At 42.0% G+C, this 16,070-nt stretch overlaps 1 protein-coding gene across 3 annotated transcripts in view; it reads left to right on the top strand.

Annotated features, from left to right (window-relative positions):
- Positions 1-16,070, top strand: part of magi3a (membrane associated guanylate kinase, WW and PDZ domain containing 3a) — a 183,422-nt gene that overhangs the window by 97,287 nt on the left and 70,065 nt on the right. For all 3 annotated transcript variants that reach the window (XM_078255739.1, XM_078255738.1, XM_078255740.1), the window contains exon 2: positions 10,800-10,916. In XM_078255739.1, coding sequence (XP_078111865.1) covers positions 10,800-10,916 — 117 coding nt within the window. The remainder of the gene's footprint in view (positions 1-10,799; positions 10,917-16,070) is intronic.

Raw genomic sequence — 16,070 nt, 5'->3', positions numbered from 1 at the left:
AGTTCATGCTGATGTTTAGCAGGTATATTGTTAACCATCCATATAAAAGACCAAGTCATCCCCAAAGTTATGACAATACATTTTTTTTTGTTTTACCTTTATTTATCCAGGTAAGTCGAGTGAGAACAACATCTCATTTGCAACGACGACGTCACATTCACACAGTTACACATTCATACCTGGAAGCTCAGTCAGTTGGGATTAAGTGCCTTGCTTTTATATCAATATCGTGATCAGAGACTAGATATTGTCTTAAATTGTGGATATCGTAATATCGTAATATGGCACTAATATGGCAATAAGTGTTGTCTTTTCCTGGTTTTAAAAGCTGCATTACAGTAAAGTGATATCATTTCCTGAACTTACTATCTGTTCTATTATTTGCTTTTACCCACTTAGTCATTATATCCACATTACTGATGATTATTTATAAAAAATAAATCTCATTTTAAAAATATTTTGCGACCGCACCAATTGTCAATATCTAATATCTAATATCGTCGCAATATCGACATCGAGGTATTTGGTCAAGAATATTGTGATTTCTGATTTTCTCTATCGCTGGTGAGTACTGGTGATGGGAGTGTCCACCGAGCAGTACTGGAGCTGACAGATTGCAGGGCAGATAGCAGTGCTCAGGGAAGCGATTGGACATGGATACTGGGCGAAGGAGAGGTTCATGTTATGATCTGTCAGTCTGCTCCACATCACAGGAAGTCGACAGGCCCCACCCGCTCGGGTTGCCAGCGTGGGCTGGCCGTGACTGTTCTTTCACCTCCCTGCCCCCAGCTAAGAGTCCAAAAGGGGCCAGCCAAGTCAAGGAAGACTCAACCTTAGCTTTATTACAGCTTTTTGTTAAATCTTCCTCTAAGCCACAATGGGATTAGAAAGGACAATTTCAAGGTTGCTTCTCACTGTCGACACTTTTGTCACATGCTGCAACACTCGGGGAATCGGGGAGGAGAGGGTACCTTGAATAAATGTGAACTCACCTCTTTTAGCAATAATCCATTTAAACTCCCCAACACAACACTGGCTGGATGCTCTGAAGTTTAAAGATTGTACACACACGTCTACCGTCGACAGAATAGGTGTGTACTATTAAAAGAAGAACACTGAGCCAGTTTTATCTCAAACATGTAACTAATGGATATTTAGTGCAGTCGGCCAACAATAGCAGGCAAGCCATCCGGAGCCAAGAATATATTTCTGAATGCTGAGTGCTTTGGGACACCATCTGTGTCTATTGCCAAGTGCGCTGATGATTATCACATTGACTATAATAAGCCCGCAACATTAAGCCTGCACGCAATACGTAGTGAGACCATTCCTTTCAATTATCCGCTTTAGGAGTTGATCTTGCTATTCTGCCAAGGGTGCCTGGATAATGCCATTGTCCTTGCAGCACAGCAAGCCCAAAATAGCATCATAAAGAGTCACTTTTCCACCAGCACCTCATCCCCCTCTGTTTCGCGTTATCAATAGGAAATGTATACTAATGGCTTGTGAATTCTGCTATTAAACATGTTGCTAAGGGCGTTTTTTTCCCCCTGTATCGTTAACAAGATACAACTGGAAAAGTGGATGTTGGGAGGTTTTTCAACCAGGCTATTAACCATTTTATTTCAAAAACATGCAGCTTGTCCAGACTGACCTGATGTTGAGATACCATCCCACTAATTGGATTTTAAGAGGGATGTATCTAACCTGAGGGGAGAAAAGGGTCATTGGCGACATTGATTTCCTTCATGTATATTTACATCCCAAAGAGTACCTCCATCCACAATTAATCTGTTGGGCTCTGCAGCCACTAATTGACTTCACACGGACTCCTTTTTTTGCCGGACAATTTCAGCTCTCAGCTTAAACAGTGGCAATAAGAGCAACAGAGCTTGTCTCCGATGGGAAAACACTCCACGCCTCTGAAGAAACTGGGTGTCCCTTAGATGCCAATACACTGTTGATTCTCTCTCTGCCTGTCACACAGAATGAAGCACGAAACTTCTGTTACCCCGAGTTGCCAAATGAACCTAACAAGGTGGTAATTAGCAGATGGCGGGGGCTTTCACGCTGTTTTCGGAGCTGCACTACTGTCAGAGAATTGTCTCATTAGACGCCCACTGACACCCCTGCTGGTGACATCTCCGCATTGCTTCCGCTCTCATTTAGGAAAAGCACTGTGTCTATGCAAGCCCCATTGTAATTTGACTGCCTGTTCTTTGGGTGCCTGGGTAAATATCTTAACTGCTAGTCAATTGTTTTGGCCCCGGTGAAGCGAGGGCGTGCTGGTGTGCCAAGAAGTAAGCCGAGCTGCAGGGATTTCACAGAAGACGGGTCTTTTTGCTTTAGGCAGAATGGTTCTTGTGCCAAATCCATGTAGCACTATGACTGTTAGTTTCACCTGAGTGCGCAGTATCTAGTGTGCAAGCTTAGCATTCCAAAAAGTTGCTTTATTTCAATATTTCTCTTTTTGCCAAGTGTTTAACATTTTCTCTCTTCCATCGAAATTCCAGCTCACGCCATGTTTCATCTAGTATTTATTTCATAATAGCAGTGGTGATAAAATGCTTCAAGACTTGTTGCCTACTCTTTCCTGTCATGTTTACATGAAGTAAAGTATTTGAGGAAGCAACCTACAAGAATGAAATCAAATAACTCCTGCTAGGCATTTTCACATTTCACATACAGGAGTCAAAATACCTCCCCTCCTCCTTAATTCTATCCAATCAACCTTAAAGCTCCGTTATGGCCTTTTCTTTTTCTTACCAACCAGAAAATTCAAATACATATACAGTATTTTGACTAACAAGCTAAGTGTACAGAGATGTACAGTGATCACATTTTGGGAAATTGTGTGCTAGGTAAAAACCAAAAACTACATTCAAATATTCTGCATCGTCTCTCCGTCCGCTTTGATCCAGACTGAAATCTGTCAACAACTCTTGGATGGATTTCCATGAAACCTGGTACAGATATTCATGGTCCCCAGAGATTTAAGCCAACTGACTTTTAGGATTTCCTTAATGTTCCTCTAGTGCCACCGCAAGGTTCTCCGTTATGGTTTTAGTGGAATGTTTCAGCACTCTTGGATGGATTGCCATGGAATTTGGTTCAGACATCCATGTTCCCCTTAGGATGAACTGTAATCATTTTGGTGTTCCCTTGACTGTTCATCTAGCACCACAAGTAGACCAAAACTTTGGTTTATAAGCAAATACCCAAACATAAGCATGCTAGCATGGTCATTGTGAGCATGTTAGAATGCTGATGTTAGCATTAGGCTCCAAGCACTGCTCTGCCCAAGAACAAGTTTGCTGTAAATATGGCAAAAGAAGAAAAAAAACATAAGCTCCTTTGACTGTGTGCATTACATCAGAAAAGTTTAGTCAAAAACGGTGGACCATGTTGAAAAACCTGCTTTATGAAAGCAGAAGGACTGAAGCTCCTCTTTCGGCTGAAATATAAATTGTCTCTCAATGAAATACTTTTTGCAAAGCGCTTCAATGGTTTGGACATCAGTTACAGAAAATGACAGATGGTGAGGTAAGCTGAGAGTAGCACTTTCCCATGGCAGATCCCGAAATCTAAGTGGGGAAAGGATGATGGGCAGCAGCATGTGCTTTCTTTTAGTTTCTGTGGATGTACAGTATGCGTGATAGAGCGAGACAGTGGGGTTTTTGTTAGTACTGTTCACTCTCTACTTAGATTCTTACATAAATCTTTTATTTTGGATCTACAGTAACTAAGACATCTTGTCTCTTTTCCTCTCCTCTTCCTTTTTTTACACATATGTGTAAATACTGCAAGCTAATAGCCCGAGCTAGAGCTTGGTTGCTATTTGCTTTTATCGAGACAGATTTACTGGGTAGAAGACAGGCAGAGAGGGTCTGCGGTGGAGGCAGCGACAGGTGGATGCACACATCACTTGAAAGCAAAGGCTTGTGAAATGAAAGAAAGCAAAAGGTCAGGTGGCTAGCAGTGGCAGAAAGAAAACGGGAAAAGGCAGGGAAGGCTGACAGCTATTCAGAAAATGATCTCCAACCTAGGTGTGAGGAGCCCCGTCGGGATCTGCCAGGGCTGATGAGTCTTCCCAGCGAGCGAGGCAAAGACGCACAGTCATGGAGGGATAGAATAATGATGGAAGGTCAGGGCAGGAGGAGAGAGAGGCGGGGTGAGTTTCCACGTGTGTTCCCATGCATCACCCTCTCTTTCTCTCTCTCTCCCTCCACCCTGCCCTCCCTCGCTCCCTCTGTTTATAGTGATTCGCCATCCTTGAACTGCAGCCCCCTCTTTTCACCACCAACTGTCCCCCACCATGAGAGAGTGTCTAATAGCCAGATGACAAGGCACAAAGGCTTCCATTGTGTCCCGCATGCCTCGTACAACCAGCCTGGCAGGCCAGTGATGCGCTGCCTTGTAACGTAGCGGGAAGCTGAGAGTTGCTGCTCCCTCCCTTTCTTTCTCTCCCCCGTCTCTCTCTGGATATATGATGTGGCACGCTAACACAACCTGACAGGCGGGCCACAAAGACAACCCTGTTAGAAGCACTTGAGTGAGAGTTTGCTTTGGGCAGGGAGGTGATTTGCATGTGTTTGTGTGTGTGTGCGTGTGCGTGTGTGTGTGTGTGTGTGTGTGTGTGTGTGTGTGTTGCAGGAATCCTGTGGTAACAATTAGCTCAATCCATTGTCCATACTGAAACCAGCTGATCTTTCAAGTAGAGATGTTCCGGCTCCGATACTGCCTAAAACGCTGGTATCGGTATTGGGAAGTACTGGAGTTTATGCACCGATCCGATACCACGTAATAAAGCCCTAAAGAAAATCTACGTTAAAGTAGTTTATTTATGTTCTTTTTCCGTTATAACTGACTGTCAAACTGCAGAATAAAAGAAAGTTCTGTGGCATTCATGTTTCACAAAGAGTTTAACCTGAGCCAGACCGATAACAAAGATAGAAATCATATCACATCCATACAGGGATAGTAGTTTAGGACAGTTCTTAAAACATAATAAAATATATGACACACTGGTATCGGATCGGTACTCGGTATCGGCCGATACGCAAGTTCAGGTATTGGAATCGGGAAGCAAAAAATGGTATCGGACCATCTCTACTTTCAAGGCAGTGTGTGAAAATGGATCCAGGAAGGCAAATCCAAGCATGAAAGCCCTGGTGAAGGCATGGTCACTCCCATTCCCTTTAACATGGGAACAGGCCTGACCCGGGAGGGGAGGGAACGGGTTATATATTGTTTGTGTGTGTGTGTGTGTGTGTGTGTGTTTTTGGGGTTTTTCATGTCTCATAGCTTCTGGGAACATGGACCGCAGGCTTGTGGCTTTCCAGTTGCAAAGCGTAGCCAGACCCTTTTGTTTCCTTGACCCAAATTCCTCACATTCATTGTGCCAGTAAAAAGTCTACAGAGTTACATAATGGAGGGCCATGCTTCCCTTGGCCCTGGCCCTCACTCGCACCTCTGCCATGCTGCAGTTACTGGACTGTTAACAACTTAAGTGAAGCAGCAGGCACACGCGAAAGCCTCTGAATTCCATAATCACTTAGCTTGTGCTTTTAATGAAAATATTATTTTTTCAACACCACTTTTGGGAGATGCTAAAGGGGGACAATCAACCGCCTCATCCAGGCTACATATTGCTGCTGATCTGCAGTCCCAGTAGTAGTAGTGGTAGTTTATCCACTTTGGGGATGAATAGCAGAACTTCATTTAATTTAAAATATTTGAATTGAATTTGGCAAGAGAGAGCTTTTTATTCCCCAGCAGCCAAGCCCATCCTGCAATACTTCCTGCTGAAAATGGGTATCATAAAAAATACTGTTCAAGTTTCAGAGTAGAATTCTGGAATGTGTGGGATGCTCCTCACTTTATAATAGTCTTCTGCTTTTACTCTGGGAATATTTCTCTTTGTTACCAGGCAGTATGATTATGTTTTATTCCGTTTCTTTCTGCAAATGCTTAAATAAAAATAGTTTGAACCCTGCCACTCGTTTGAAAGACGGGATCGTGTGTGTGTGTGTGTGTGTGTGTGTGTGTGTGTGTGTGTGTAGTGTCTGGAACACTGACTCCAAACTGTGTAGTCTGATAAAATATCCATCAGCAGATTAGCCAACAGCAGCATGGGAAAGGCATGTATTAATCATCTCTGTACTGTAGGTGTCTTGCTGGGAGAGAGGTATATTCTCTTACTGACTGATGTGTCTCACAGCGGCGTAATGCCGATCTCACAGCCTGGCTTCTGCTTGATTCTCCTGACATTTTCTCATATACGGGATCTGAACTACTGCGTCAGAGAATCTGGCAGATATTAGTTACGTTTGCATGGACCCTAATATTCTACTAATAATCAGAATAATAGCCTTATCAGAGTAAAAATGCCTCATGTAACCACCTTAATTGGATAAGGTTGGCCCAATCCGGCTAATCTGTTCAATAGGGAAATATTGGCGGCTAATACACATGCAATATCTTGATAAATATATTCTTTCTGCTAGAGGTGTAAATCTTCACTGATCTCCCGATTCCATTTGATTACGATTATCACGTCAGCGATTCGATATCTCGATGCATCACGATGCGTCAAATACATTTTTACCATTAAAGCCATATCATATATTTAATTCATAGCTTTTCAAGCTTCAAAAACCAACCATTCTGCAGTGCTCTAACACTAAATAGATACATAAAACTACAGCGCTGAGCACATGGCACTTCCTGAATGTGCAAAACATAACAGAATATGTCAACAGAAAGTTTGTTAGGCATACATTAAATTGTAAACATAATCGATTATGGCCCGGCCGATTATCGATGCAGCATCGTCCATGTCCACGATTATTTGATTAATTTCAACACTTTCTGCACATGTTTGCCCCACTTGGGGGTAACATTATGTGACGTTGCTTCCGGGAAGGACAGAAACATGGCAGAAACAGGGGCACGTTCAATCTCAAAACGACGTGCATCGTTTTACTCCCAAGGAGCGGTGTGCAACAGGCTTTGAGGTATGTTTTCTCTCATTTTGGTGGATGTGTCACAGGTGATAACCAATCAGTAGCGACGTGAATGTAAACTTGTGGTAATAAAAAGGCAGTGCACATGCGCACACAGCAGGGTCTTCAACAACGGACCAACCCCCCCCCCCCGTTTCAGTTTAAATAAACGGTTTGGCTACGTTTTGTCGGGCTGAACGTTGCCCTGGTCTGTGGCTGACACAACTTTTTTTTGTGTGAGACCTTAAAAGATAAAAAAAGAAATGCCTCGATGGTCGAAAGGCTTGAAATGAGTTGTTCACACAAGTGTTTGAAAATATAAACAAAGCCGGAATCTACCGGACCAATGAAGTTGAGGGGGAAAAAAAACCCCCGTCTTCTTTTATTATACTTACGACAGATTAGATGCTTCACAGCGTGCAGTACCGCTTTTGCGCGAATCCAAAAAGTTATATTCTAATTAAATACTTTACTTTAAGCCCTGTGCGCCTGGGTAGCTCACCTGGAAGAGCACGCGCCCGCGTAGAGAGGCTTAGTCCTCGATGCAGCGGCCGCGGCTTCGGCTCCGACCTGCGGCCCTTTGCTGCATGTCCCCCCCCCACCCTCTCTCTCCCCTTTCAGGTCTAAGCTGTCCAGTCGGAAATAAAGACCTAAAATGCCCCAAAAATAATCTTAAAAAAAAAATAAAAAATGCTTTAAGCCATGTACATGCACATCTTATCGGATCACTTAATGTGAACAGTTAAGTTAGACTCCCTGATCGAATTGATTTCAGTCAGGTTGACGAAATAATGCAGCAGAAAACCTTCTGGCCACATTCTGGCCTTGTAGATATGTGTTTGAGACGGCATGAAGTAAACGTGGGACATGGGATTAGATTTTTATCAGTCACCTTACAGATGTCGTTGCATGTTGCTGCGATAACTGTCAGAACAACTGTATTAACGTAACTGTTTGCTGTAGATAGTGGACACACATAGCAGTTCACCCCCTAAAATCATCTGCCTGAGGTTAATTGCTCGACAGCTTTGAGGACCCAGTGGCAGCCACTGATGCCCGCGGTGTAGCCTAACCGAAGCCATATTTAAGGCCCATCTGCGCGTCCCTTTCCTGCCCCACGCACAGCTGGAGTCCACACAGAGGAAGAGCGCTGCTCTGGCAAACACAAGGGAATTCTACTCTCTGCTTCTTCTGTCTCTCTTGATCTCTCCGTTACTTCTCTCTGACTTTCTGCCGCTCAAAGGAGAACGCTAAATGTCCCTTTATCTTGAAGATGACTGTGCAGCGCCTTGCCTTCCTCAGACTTTTACCTTGAAATGCTGTGGTTCCCGAGATGCAACAGTCCTTATTTTGTCTTTCTGCTTCTTCTTTTTTTTTACCATGCATGCATCTGGATTTTATTAAGAGAGCCCAATTAATTGACGTTTCATCACATATGGCAGCTTTAATTTATATCTTGTCCACTCAGCGCCTATTAGGGCTGCACAATATATATATATATATATATATATATATATATATACAGTGGTGTGAAAAAAGTGTTTGCCCCCTTCCTCATTTCCTGTTCCTTTGCATGTTTGTCACACTTAAGTGTTTGAACATCAAACCAATTTAAACAAAAGTCAAGGACAACACAAGTAAACACAAAATGCAATTTGTAAATGAAGGTGTTTATTATTAAAGGAGAAAAAAAAATCCAAACCATCATGGCCCTGTGTGAAAAAAGTGATTGCCCCCCTTGTTAAAACATACTATAACTGTGGTTGTCCACACCTGAGTTCAATTTCTCTAGCCACACCCAGGCCTGATTATTGCCACACCTGTTCACAATCAAGGCATCACTTAAATAGGAGCTGCTTGACACAGTAAGGTCCACCAGAAGATCCTTAAAAGCTACACATCATGCCGAGACCCAAAGAAATTCAGGAACAATTGAGAAAGAAAGTAATTGAGATCTATCAGTCTGGAAAGGGTTATAAAGCCATTTCCAAAGCTTTGGGAATCCAGCGAACCACAGTGAGAGCCATTATCCACAAATGGCGAAGACATGGAACAGTGGTGAACCTTCCCAGGAGTGGCCGGCCGCCCAAAATTACCCCAAGAGCGCAGCGACGACTCATCAAGAGGTCACAAAAGACCCCACAACAACGTCCAAAGAACTGCAGGCCTCACTTGCCTCAGTTAAGGTCAGCGTTCATGCCTCCACCATCAGGAAAAAGACTGGGCAAAAAATGGCCTGCATGGCAGAGTTCCAAGGAGAAAACCACTGCTGAGCAAAAAGAACATCAAAGCTTGTCTCAATTTCTCCAGAACACATCTTGATGATCCCCAAGACTTTTGGGACAACATTCTGTGGACCGATGAGACAAAAGTGGAACTCTTTGGAAGGTGTGTGTCTAAGTATATCTGGCGTAGAAGGAACACTGCATTTCATAAAAAGAACATTATACCAACTGTAAAATATGGTGGTGGTAGTGTGATGGTCTGGGGGCTGTTTTGCTGCTTCAGGACCTGGAAGACTTGCCGTGATAAAAGGAACTATGAATTCTGCTGTCTACCAAGAGATCCTGAAGGAGAATGTCCGACCATCTGTTCGTGTACTCAAGCTGAAACGAACTTGGGTTCTGCAGCAGGACAATGATCCTAAACACACCAGCAAGTCCACCACCGAATGGCTGAAGAAAAACTAAATGAAGACTTTGGAGTGGCCTAGCCAAAGTCCTGACCTGAATCCTATTGAGATGTTGTGGTATGACCTTAAAAAGGCCGTTCATGCTCGAAAACCCTCTAATGTAACTGAATTAGGACAATTCTGCAAAGATGAGTGGGCCAAAATTCCTCCAGGGACGCTGTAAAAGCCTCATTGCACGTTATCGCAAAGCGCTTGGTTGCAGTTGTTGCTGCTAAGGGTGGCCCAACCAGTTATTAGGTTTAGGGGGGCAATCACTTTTTCACACAGGGCCATGATGGTTTGGATTTTTTTTCACCTTTTAATAATTAACACCTTCATTTACAAATTGCATTTTGTGTTTACTTGTGTTGTCCTTGACTATTGTTTAAATTGGTTTGATGTTCGAAACACTTAAGTGTGACAAACATGCAAAGGAACAGGAAATGAGGAAGGGGGCAAACACTTTTTCACACCACTGTATATATGTTTTTTTTTTTTTTTAATTGTCATTGCGATATCAACCGCCGAAATAAACACACCGCGAAAGGCTGAGACATGTGGTTTCTTGTGCTAGTTGAAAGAAAATATCAGCAGAAAACTGCACATTAAAATGTAATATATTCTATTTTTACGGCCACCTTTTATATTCATATAATAATCTCAATGTTCCATCTGTTCAGTAAAAGAATGCTGGAAATGATTTCATTTCGTTTGTTTTAAATTCAACACGCAATTTGTTGTATTTTTGGAAGAATACCAAATGCTGAGAAAAACTGAGTACACTTTAATATCTGTTTATTTATCCCAAGTAATATTGTTATCGCCATATTCAACAACGTTATTGCATATTTTCCTCATATGGCGCAGCCCTAGCGCCTATTCCTCTCAGGTACGAGTCATTGCTTTCCGGACAAGGAGCGTTTGATCCGTGGCTCGTATCGTTGTCCATCGGAGGAGTGTGCTGTAGCTCGTTATGAATATTACATTTCAGAATGTCTTTTTGATTGTCTCTAAATAAAGTCACCAGAGCGGGGTGTTTTGGAAATGAGCGCCATGCGGATGCTCCTCCTATGTGATTTAAGTGTCGGACTGACTGACCCAGATCTGTCTTTTCCTTTTTCTAGGTAAGGTGTTGAACACTGATTTGCGTCACTACCTCAGCCTGCAGTTTCAGAAGGGCTCCCTGGACCACAAGCTCCAGCAGGTGATCAGGGACAACCTGTACCTGCGCACCATTCCCTGTGAGTATAGCCTCTACACTACAGCCTCGTGCACCTCAGTCTGCTCTCGCTCTACTCGTACCATCCCACTTAGTTTTGACTTGCCTGCATTTTCCTGTCTTGTTTATCTTTTCTTTCTTTTTTTGGAATTCAATTTTTTTTGTATTGAATTTTTTCACAGGCTTGGTACATGCAGGGGTCAACGTTTAGTTTTTCTTTTCACTTGTCCGATCGGACAAGTGAAAACAAATTTGTACTTGCCCGAAGTATATTTTTACTGGCCCTTATACAAATTGTGCTTTTTTTTTCCCGGAAAAAAAAAAACATAAAAGGAAGCCTAAAAAAGGAGTGTAAAACGTTAAAAAAAAAAAAAAAACATCGAAAAAAAATGTCAAACTTCGAGAAAAAAAACACATCACAAGCGTTGCAAAAAAGAAAACATTATGAGCATTAAAAAACAAGTCGGAAAAAGCGTGAAAAAAACCCATCGAAATGCGTCATAAATGTAAACAAAAACGTTAAAAAATCCTTAAAAGATTGGAGAGGAAAACGTCCAAAGTGCCAAGCGCAAACTCAATTCTTGATTGGCCAACGGCACATTCAAATCAAATCATTCAACAAGCATTCTCCATCGAGGTGGGGGGGGCAAGAAAACAACCACATCATTTATGACGCGATGATGCCCGAACAGCCAAGTGGGTTGATTTATACACTTGTCCGACGTTGCGTTTCACTTGCCCCGGGCCATCGGGCAACCCTTATTTTGAACCCTGTACATGGATGGCACACATACTTTGTTTCAGGATACAGGAGCATGTAGCAAACACATGTCATGGAGGCAGACTCCAACATTTTAGCCATATATAGATGGAAGTGAATGTATTAAATGTATTAAATGTGAATAATAATATAAACATGTTACAGAAGCGTTACAGTATTATAGGATCCCACTGGAGAAGAAGAGAAATAACAGACACTTTAGTCTGACTTATCGTCCACCTTTATGTAATAATGCAACTCCTTATGTGCAATTTGCTGCCTTTTTAAAAAAGCCCCTTTACAATTTTCCACTTAATTCCCAACATATTTAGTAAAAGCACCCAATAGGCTTAGCGTAACCCTGAGTAGACGTTGATACGGAAGGCTAACATTATCTACCATGAGTGAAATATGCTTCAAGACTTCAGGGCCTGTACAAAAGAACCAGCATTGGAATCGAGTGGAATGAACGAAAATTAGTTTTGAGACTGAATATATGAGGTATTGACTTAAATGTCCAATGTGTTGGAATTTCTCCCATCTAGCGTTGAGATCATATATCGCAATCAACTCTCTCGCACCACGCAGTTCAAAGTATGTATTACAGCTACGGTAGCCTTCACGCTTCAAAAAGCCGGTCTCTTGCTCTTTTCGATATCCTTTTTCTTTTTCTGGGCGAAGAAGAAGAAGACTCCTGTTCCTGAAATTTGGATTTTGAATGCGTGTGGTCCTCCATGTTTCCTTCTTCAAACTTGCCGGGGCCGGGAAGTGACGATACCCATTAGCAGCATTAGCAGCACCTGTGAGTTTATCATGTGACGGCGAAAACAGGAAAGGAGGAGCAGTACGTCCTGTATGTCCCTTACCGGCTAACGTATTTCAAGATGGCGCAAGAATATGGAGGGTCTACCCCAGTTCATGCGAACGCAAATGTAAAATTTCAAGCCAAAAGGAATACTTGGAATTGATGGTGGTGGTAAATATTCCTGAAAAATGACAAGTTTGTGAACGGGAAACACAGATTTTTGATAATGAACAACTAAACACGTTTTTATTAAACTAATTCACCTTTAAGCGTGTCTTTTATTTTCAGTGATTCTGATTACAGTCAGACCCCGGTTATCTGACAGATGAAGGTGTGTAAGAGTGCTGCTAACCTTTTCCTCCATTCTCTCTTCACCTTCTCCACCTGAGTCCGTTCCGCTGCTCCTCTTAAAATAAAGGAATAAATTACTAGGACGGAACGATTTTGTTTTAATACCCGAGTGATTTTAAAATGGACGTCGAGGTCAAACCGGCATAAATGAAAGAGCAGCTGCAATTCTCTGGAGTTAAAATAAAATATATATATATATATTTTTTTTTTTTTTTTTTTTTTAAATTGTGCCATCTATCACTGCTCCAGATATCATTTATTATCTGTGTAACTCTCAGTTGGCATTTCCAAAGCTCTCATTTCTGGCATTTTGCATGGAGGAATAGTCATTTTTAAAAAGCATCACTATGATTGCTTTTTATGTGCAATGAAGCAGTTTGAAATTATTCAAAAATAAATTGAAAATGAAGCCTTCATTCATTCATGTTGCTGAGGGAATCTGCCCAAAGATTTGCTGTGTCAATAATACATACTATTCATTCATTCATTCATTCATTCATTCATTCATTCATTCAACCTTTATTTACCCGCGGGAGATCATTGAGGGGGCGACCCTCATTTACAATGTCGTCGGGTCAGATTACAAAGACAAATACAGAACGACAACACAGAAAGTACAATCATAAGAAGTATAGAAATAGAATTGGAAAATGATTTGATAAATACATTAGCATAATAGGGATGCAAAAGAAAATGCAACTATGTAAAGCAGTTACAAGCAGAAGTCTGCAGGTTTAAAGCCAGATATCTAAATTGTCCGAACGGCACAATTGAGTTGATGTTTTTTAAGAAAGTGCTGTCATTTGTTCCAAGGGTCGGTGTGCGCTAAAGTTAAAAGCAGTTTTTCCAAGTTCAGACCGAGCTCATGGACCATGAAGTAAAAGCCAGTCAGCAGAACGAGTCTGAAAATAAAACACTTTACAGTATAAAACCTCAGTGCTCCATTAGCTATTTAGTTGCAGGATATAAAGCAGTACAATCTTAATAAGATTATGACGGCTGTTAAAGCACTGACAGTACATATGTTCTAGGATCTACCAATTCTGTACATTTGAGGCCACTTTAGAGAGTCAACATCGAAGATTTAAAAACTACTACCAGTGAGTTCCATTTAGATTTCTACTGTCGGCCTCATTTAGTGAGATAAAACCAGATATTGATTTTGTAAATATGGATGATGCTGGAAGACTGTGATGGGTGTTCACATGTGAAACATATACATTAGCCTCGTTATCTTGAGGAAGACTGCGAGAAGAGAAAAAGCTCTTTACAATTTGTTTGTTTGTACAAACCCGTTGTCATCACCAACTGGTCGAATACTGACGCTTGGTCTTCCACCACTGCATGCGACACGTTGCAGTCTGGCTTGAGTAGCTCAGCATATGTCCCTTGTCCACTGTGCTCATGCCAGCATAAGCCAGTGGCTTATCACAGTGCTTTGTGCCACAGTGGCCACGCGAGGAGCCCAAACAGCCACTACAGCATGAAGCCTGTGCTCATTACAGCCTCCCAAATGGCATTTCAGAGTGAGAGAAGCGTGACTTCCTTCTTGCTCCACACACAGCGAGGCTTCATTAGGGGCGTTTCTCAATCTGTGTTCTTCTATTGACTTGTGTTCTTGTGTCCCTGTGAAACGTCATCTCGTGTTGCCAAAGTACTGTCCCAATACACAAGTTCGCATTTCACCAAGAACAGTTAAGATTCCCGGAAATGTTCTTGACACGCCCATTTTACTGAGGATGCGTTGGTTGGTAACTTGTATGAACTTGGCATCGCCCGTATCCCAACATTCATTTCGGCATTCAATGATGGTTGGGTTTCCGGTACATAGACAGCCCAAAAACGTTTTAATCATTTTTGCCATCTTATTCATCACTAAATTCACTTCTGAGAACGTTTTAGGCGAGAAATGAACGGTTTAGATTTCGAATATAGGCAGTCTTGTGTAAATCGTTAAAGTTTTCGGAGTTGAGGAGCTCCATGAAGTGATGCGGCAGCCAGCTTGCGCCTGCCGGGGCCGCTAGCTCGTCGCTCGGACGGTCACGCTCGGAGACCCCGCTCGGAGACCCCGCTCGGAGACCCCGCTGTAAACTGGAGATCTCTCAGACCGGTCTCGTAAATAAGAGGCTTTTATTTCGCTGTTGACTGATCGTTTGTTTAAATATCACAACACGTCCATCATAAGATTAACGGGAACCTGTGGTTAACTGCCTTTTTGGAGTTAAACTCCACAAGCACGCACACACACACACACACACACACACACACACACACGGGAGACTTGTTTAAATTATGCCATAGGCTATACATTAGATTTAGTATTTAATTCATATTTTTTTGGTGTATTTGTTTTCTGATTTATTAGAAGTTGAGTTTCAGTCGGTATGATAAATGAACAGTTGTACATAAAGTGGCAATAGTTGTAGCATTATGAGGTTTTCTTGTCCGGAGATTGTTTTAATACATTTATATTGTTGTGGTTTTTATTTCTAGCTGTTATTTTGGAGGCCTGCAGGTAGCCTCTGTGCTGGGGGTGTTGAGCAATAACAGGAAGAACGCATCGTCTCAAACTGTTAACAGCGGTTTCTGTGCTTGTGAACTTGCGGGTTCATTCTTCCAAGAACAACCAGCAAGAACGTTCTCCCCTCCTATTCTATTCTTGAGATTGAGAAACACCCTAGGTGTCACTGCTGCCTCCCACAAAAAAAGATGACAGGATCTCAAGGCAGTGCCAGGGGTCCAGGGCACCACCAAATCCTTGTAGCCTGGCTAAATCCCTGAACCCCCCACCCCAACTATTCTCTTTTTTTCCTATGAATCCTTATGCATTAATTATCTGTCACAGAATGTCAATCAGCTCCACAAGTCTCAATGCCAGATAAAAAGAGAAAAGATAGTAGAAATGTAAAAAAGAAAAAGAAAAAAAAGTGCCCTAGGTTTTAAATCCTAGCAACTTTCTTTGAAGATTAAAGAAGGTCCCTTTTAAGTTTTTAAGCCAGTGAGACAAAAGACAGGATAAGCTTTGCATTGATGTAGCTCATCACTGACTCTTCCTACTACAGAGGAATAAAAAGTATCGAATCAAGTTTTTTTTTCCTTCTGTATTACATATAAAGGTTGCATTAATTCACAGTGGTCTATACATTATACATGCAGACGTCAAGTAATAAATGGGAGTGTTGAAAGGTAAAACGAAGCATCTTTTCTCGCTTTGTCTCAAACCTCGTGCTGTGATGATGTGCAGGGAATAGTGGACCCAA

Source organism: Sander vitreus, chromosome 7, assembly GCF_031162955.1.
Source record: "Sander vitreus isolate 19-12246 chromosome 7, sanVit1, whole genome shotgun sequence".
Classification (NCBI taxonomy): Eukaryota; Metazoa; Chordata; class Actinopteri; order Perciformes; family Percidae; genus Sander; species Sander vitreus.
Note: the sequence above shows the minus strand (reverse complement) of the source record. Positions and strands in the feature narration are given on the sequence as shown.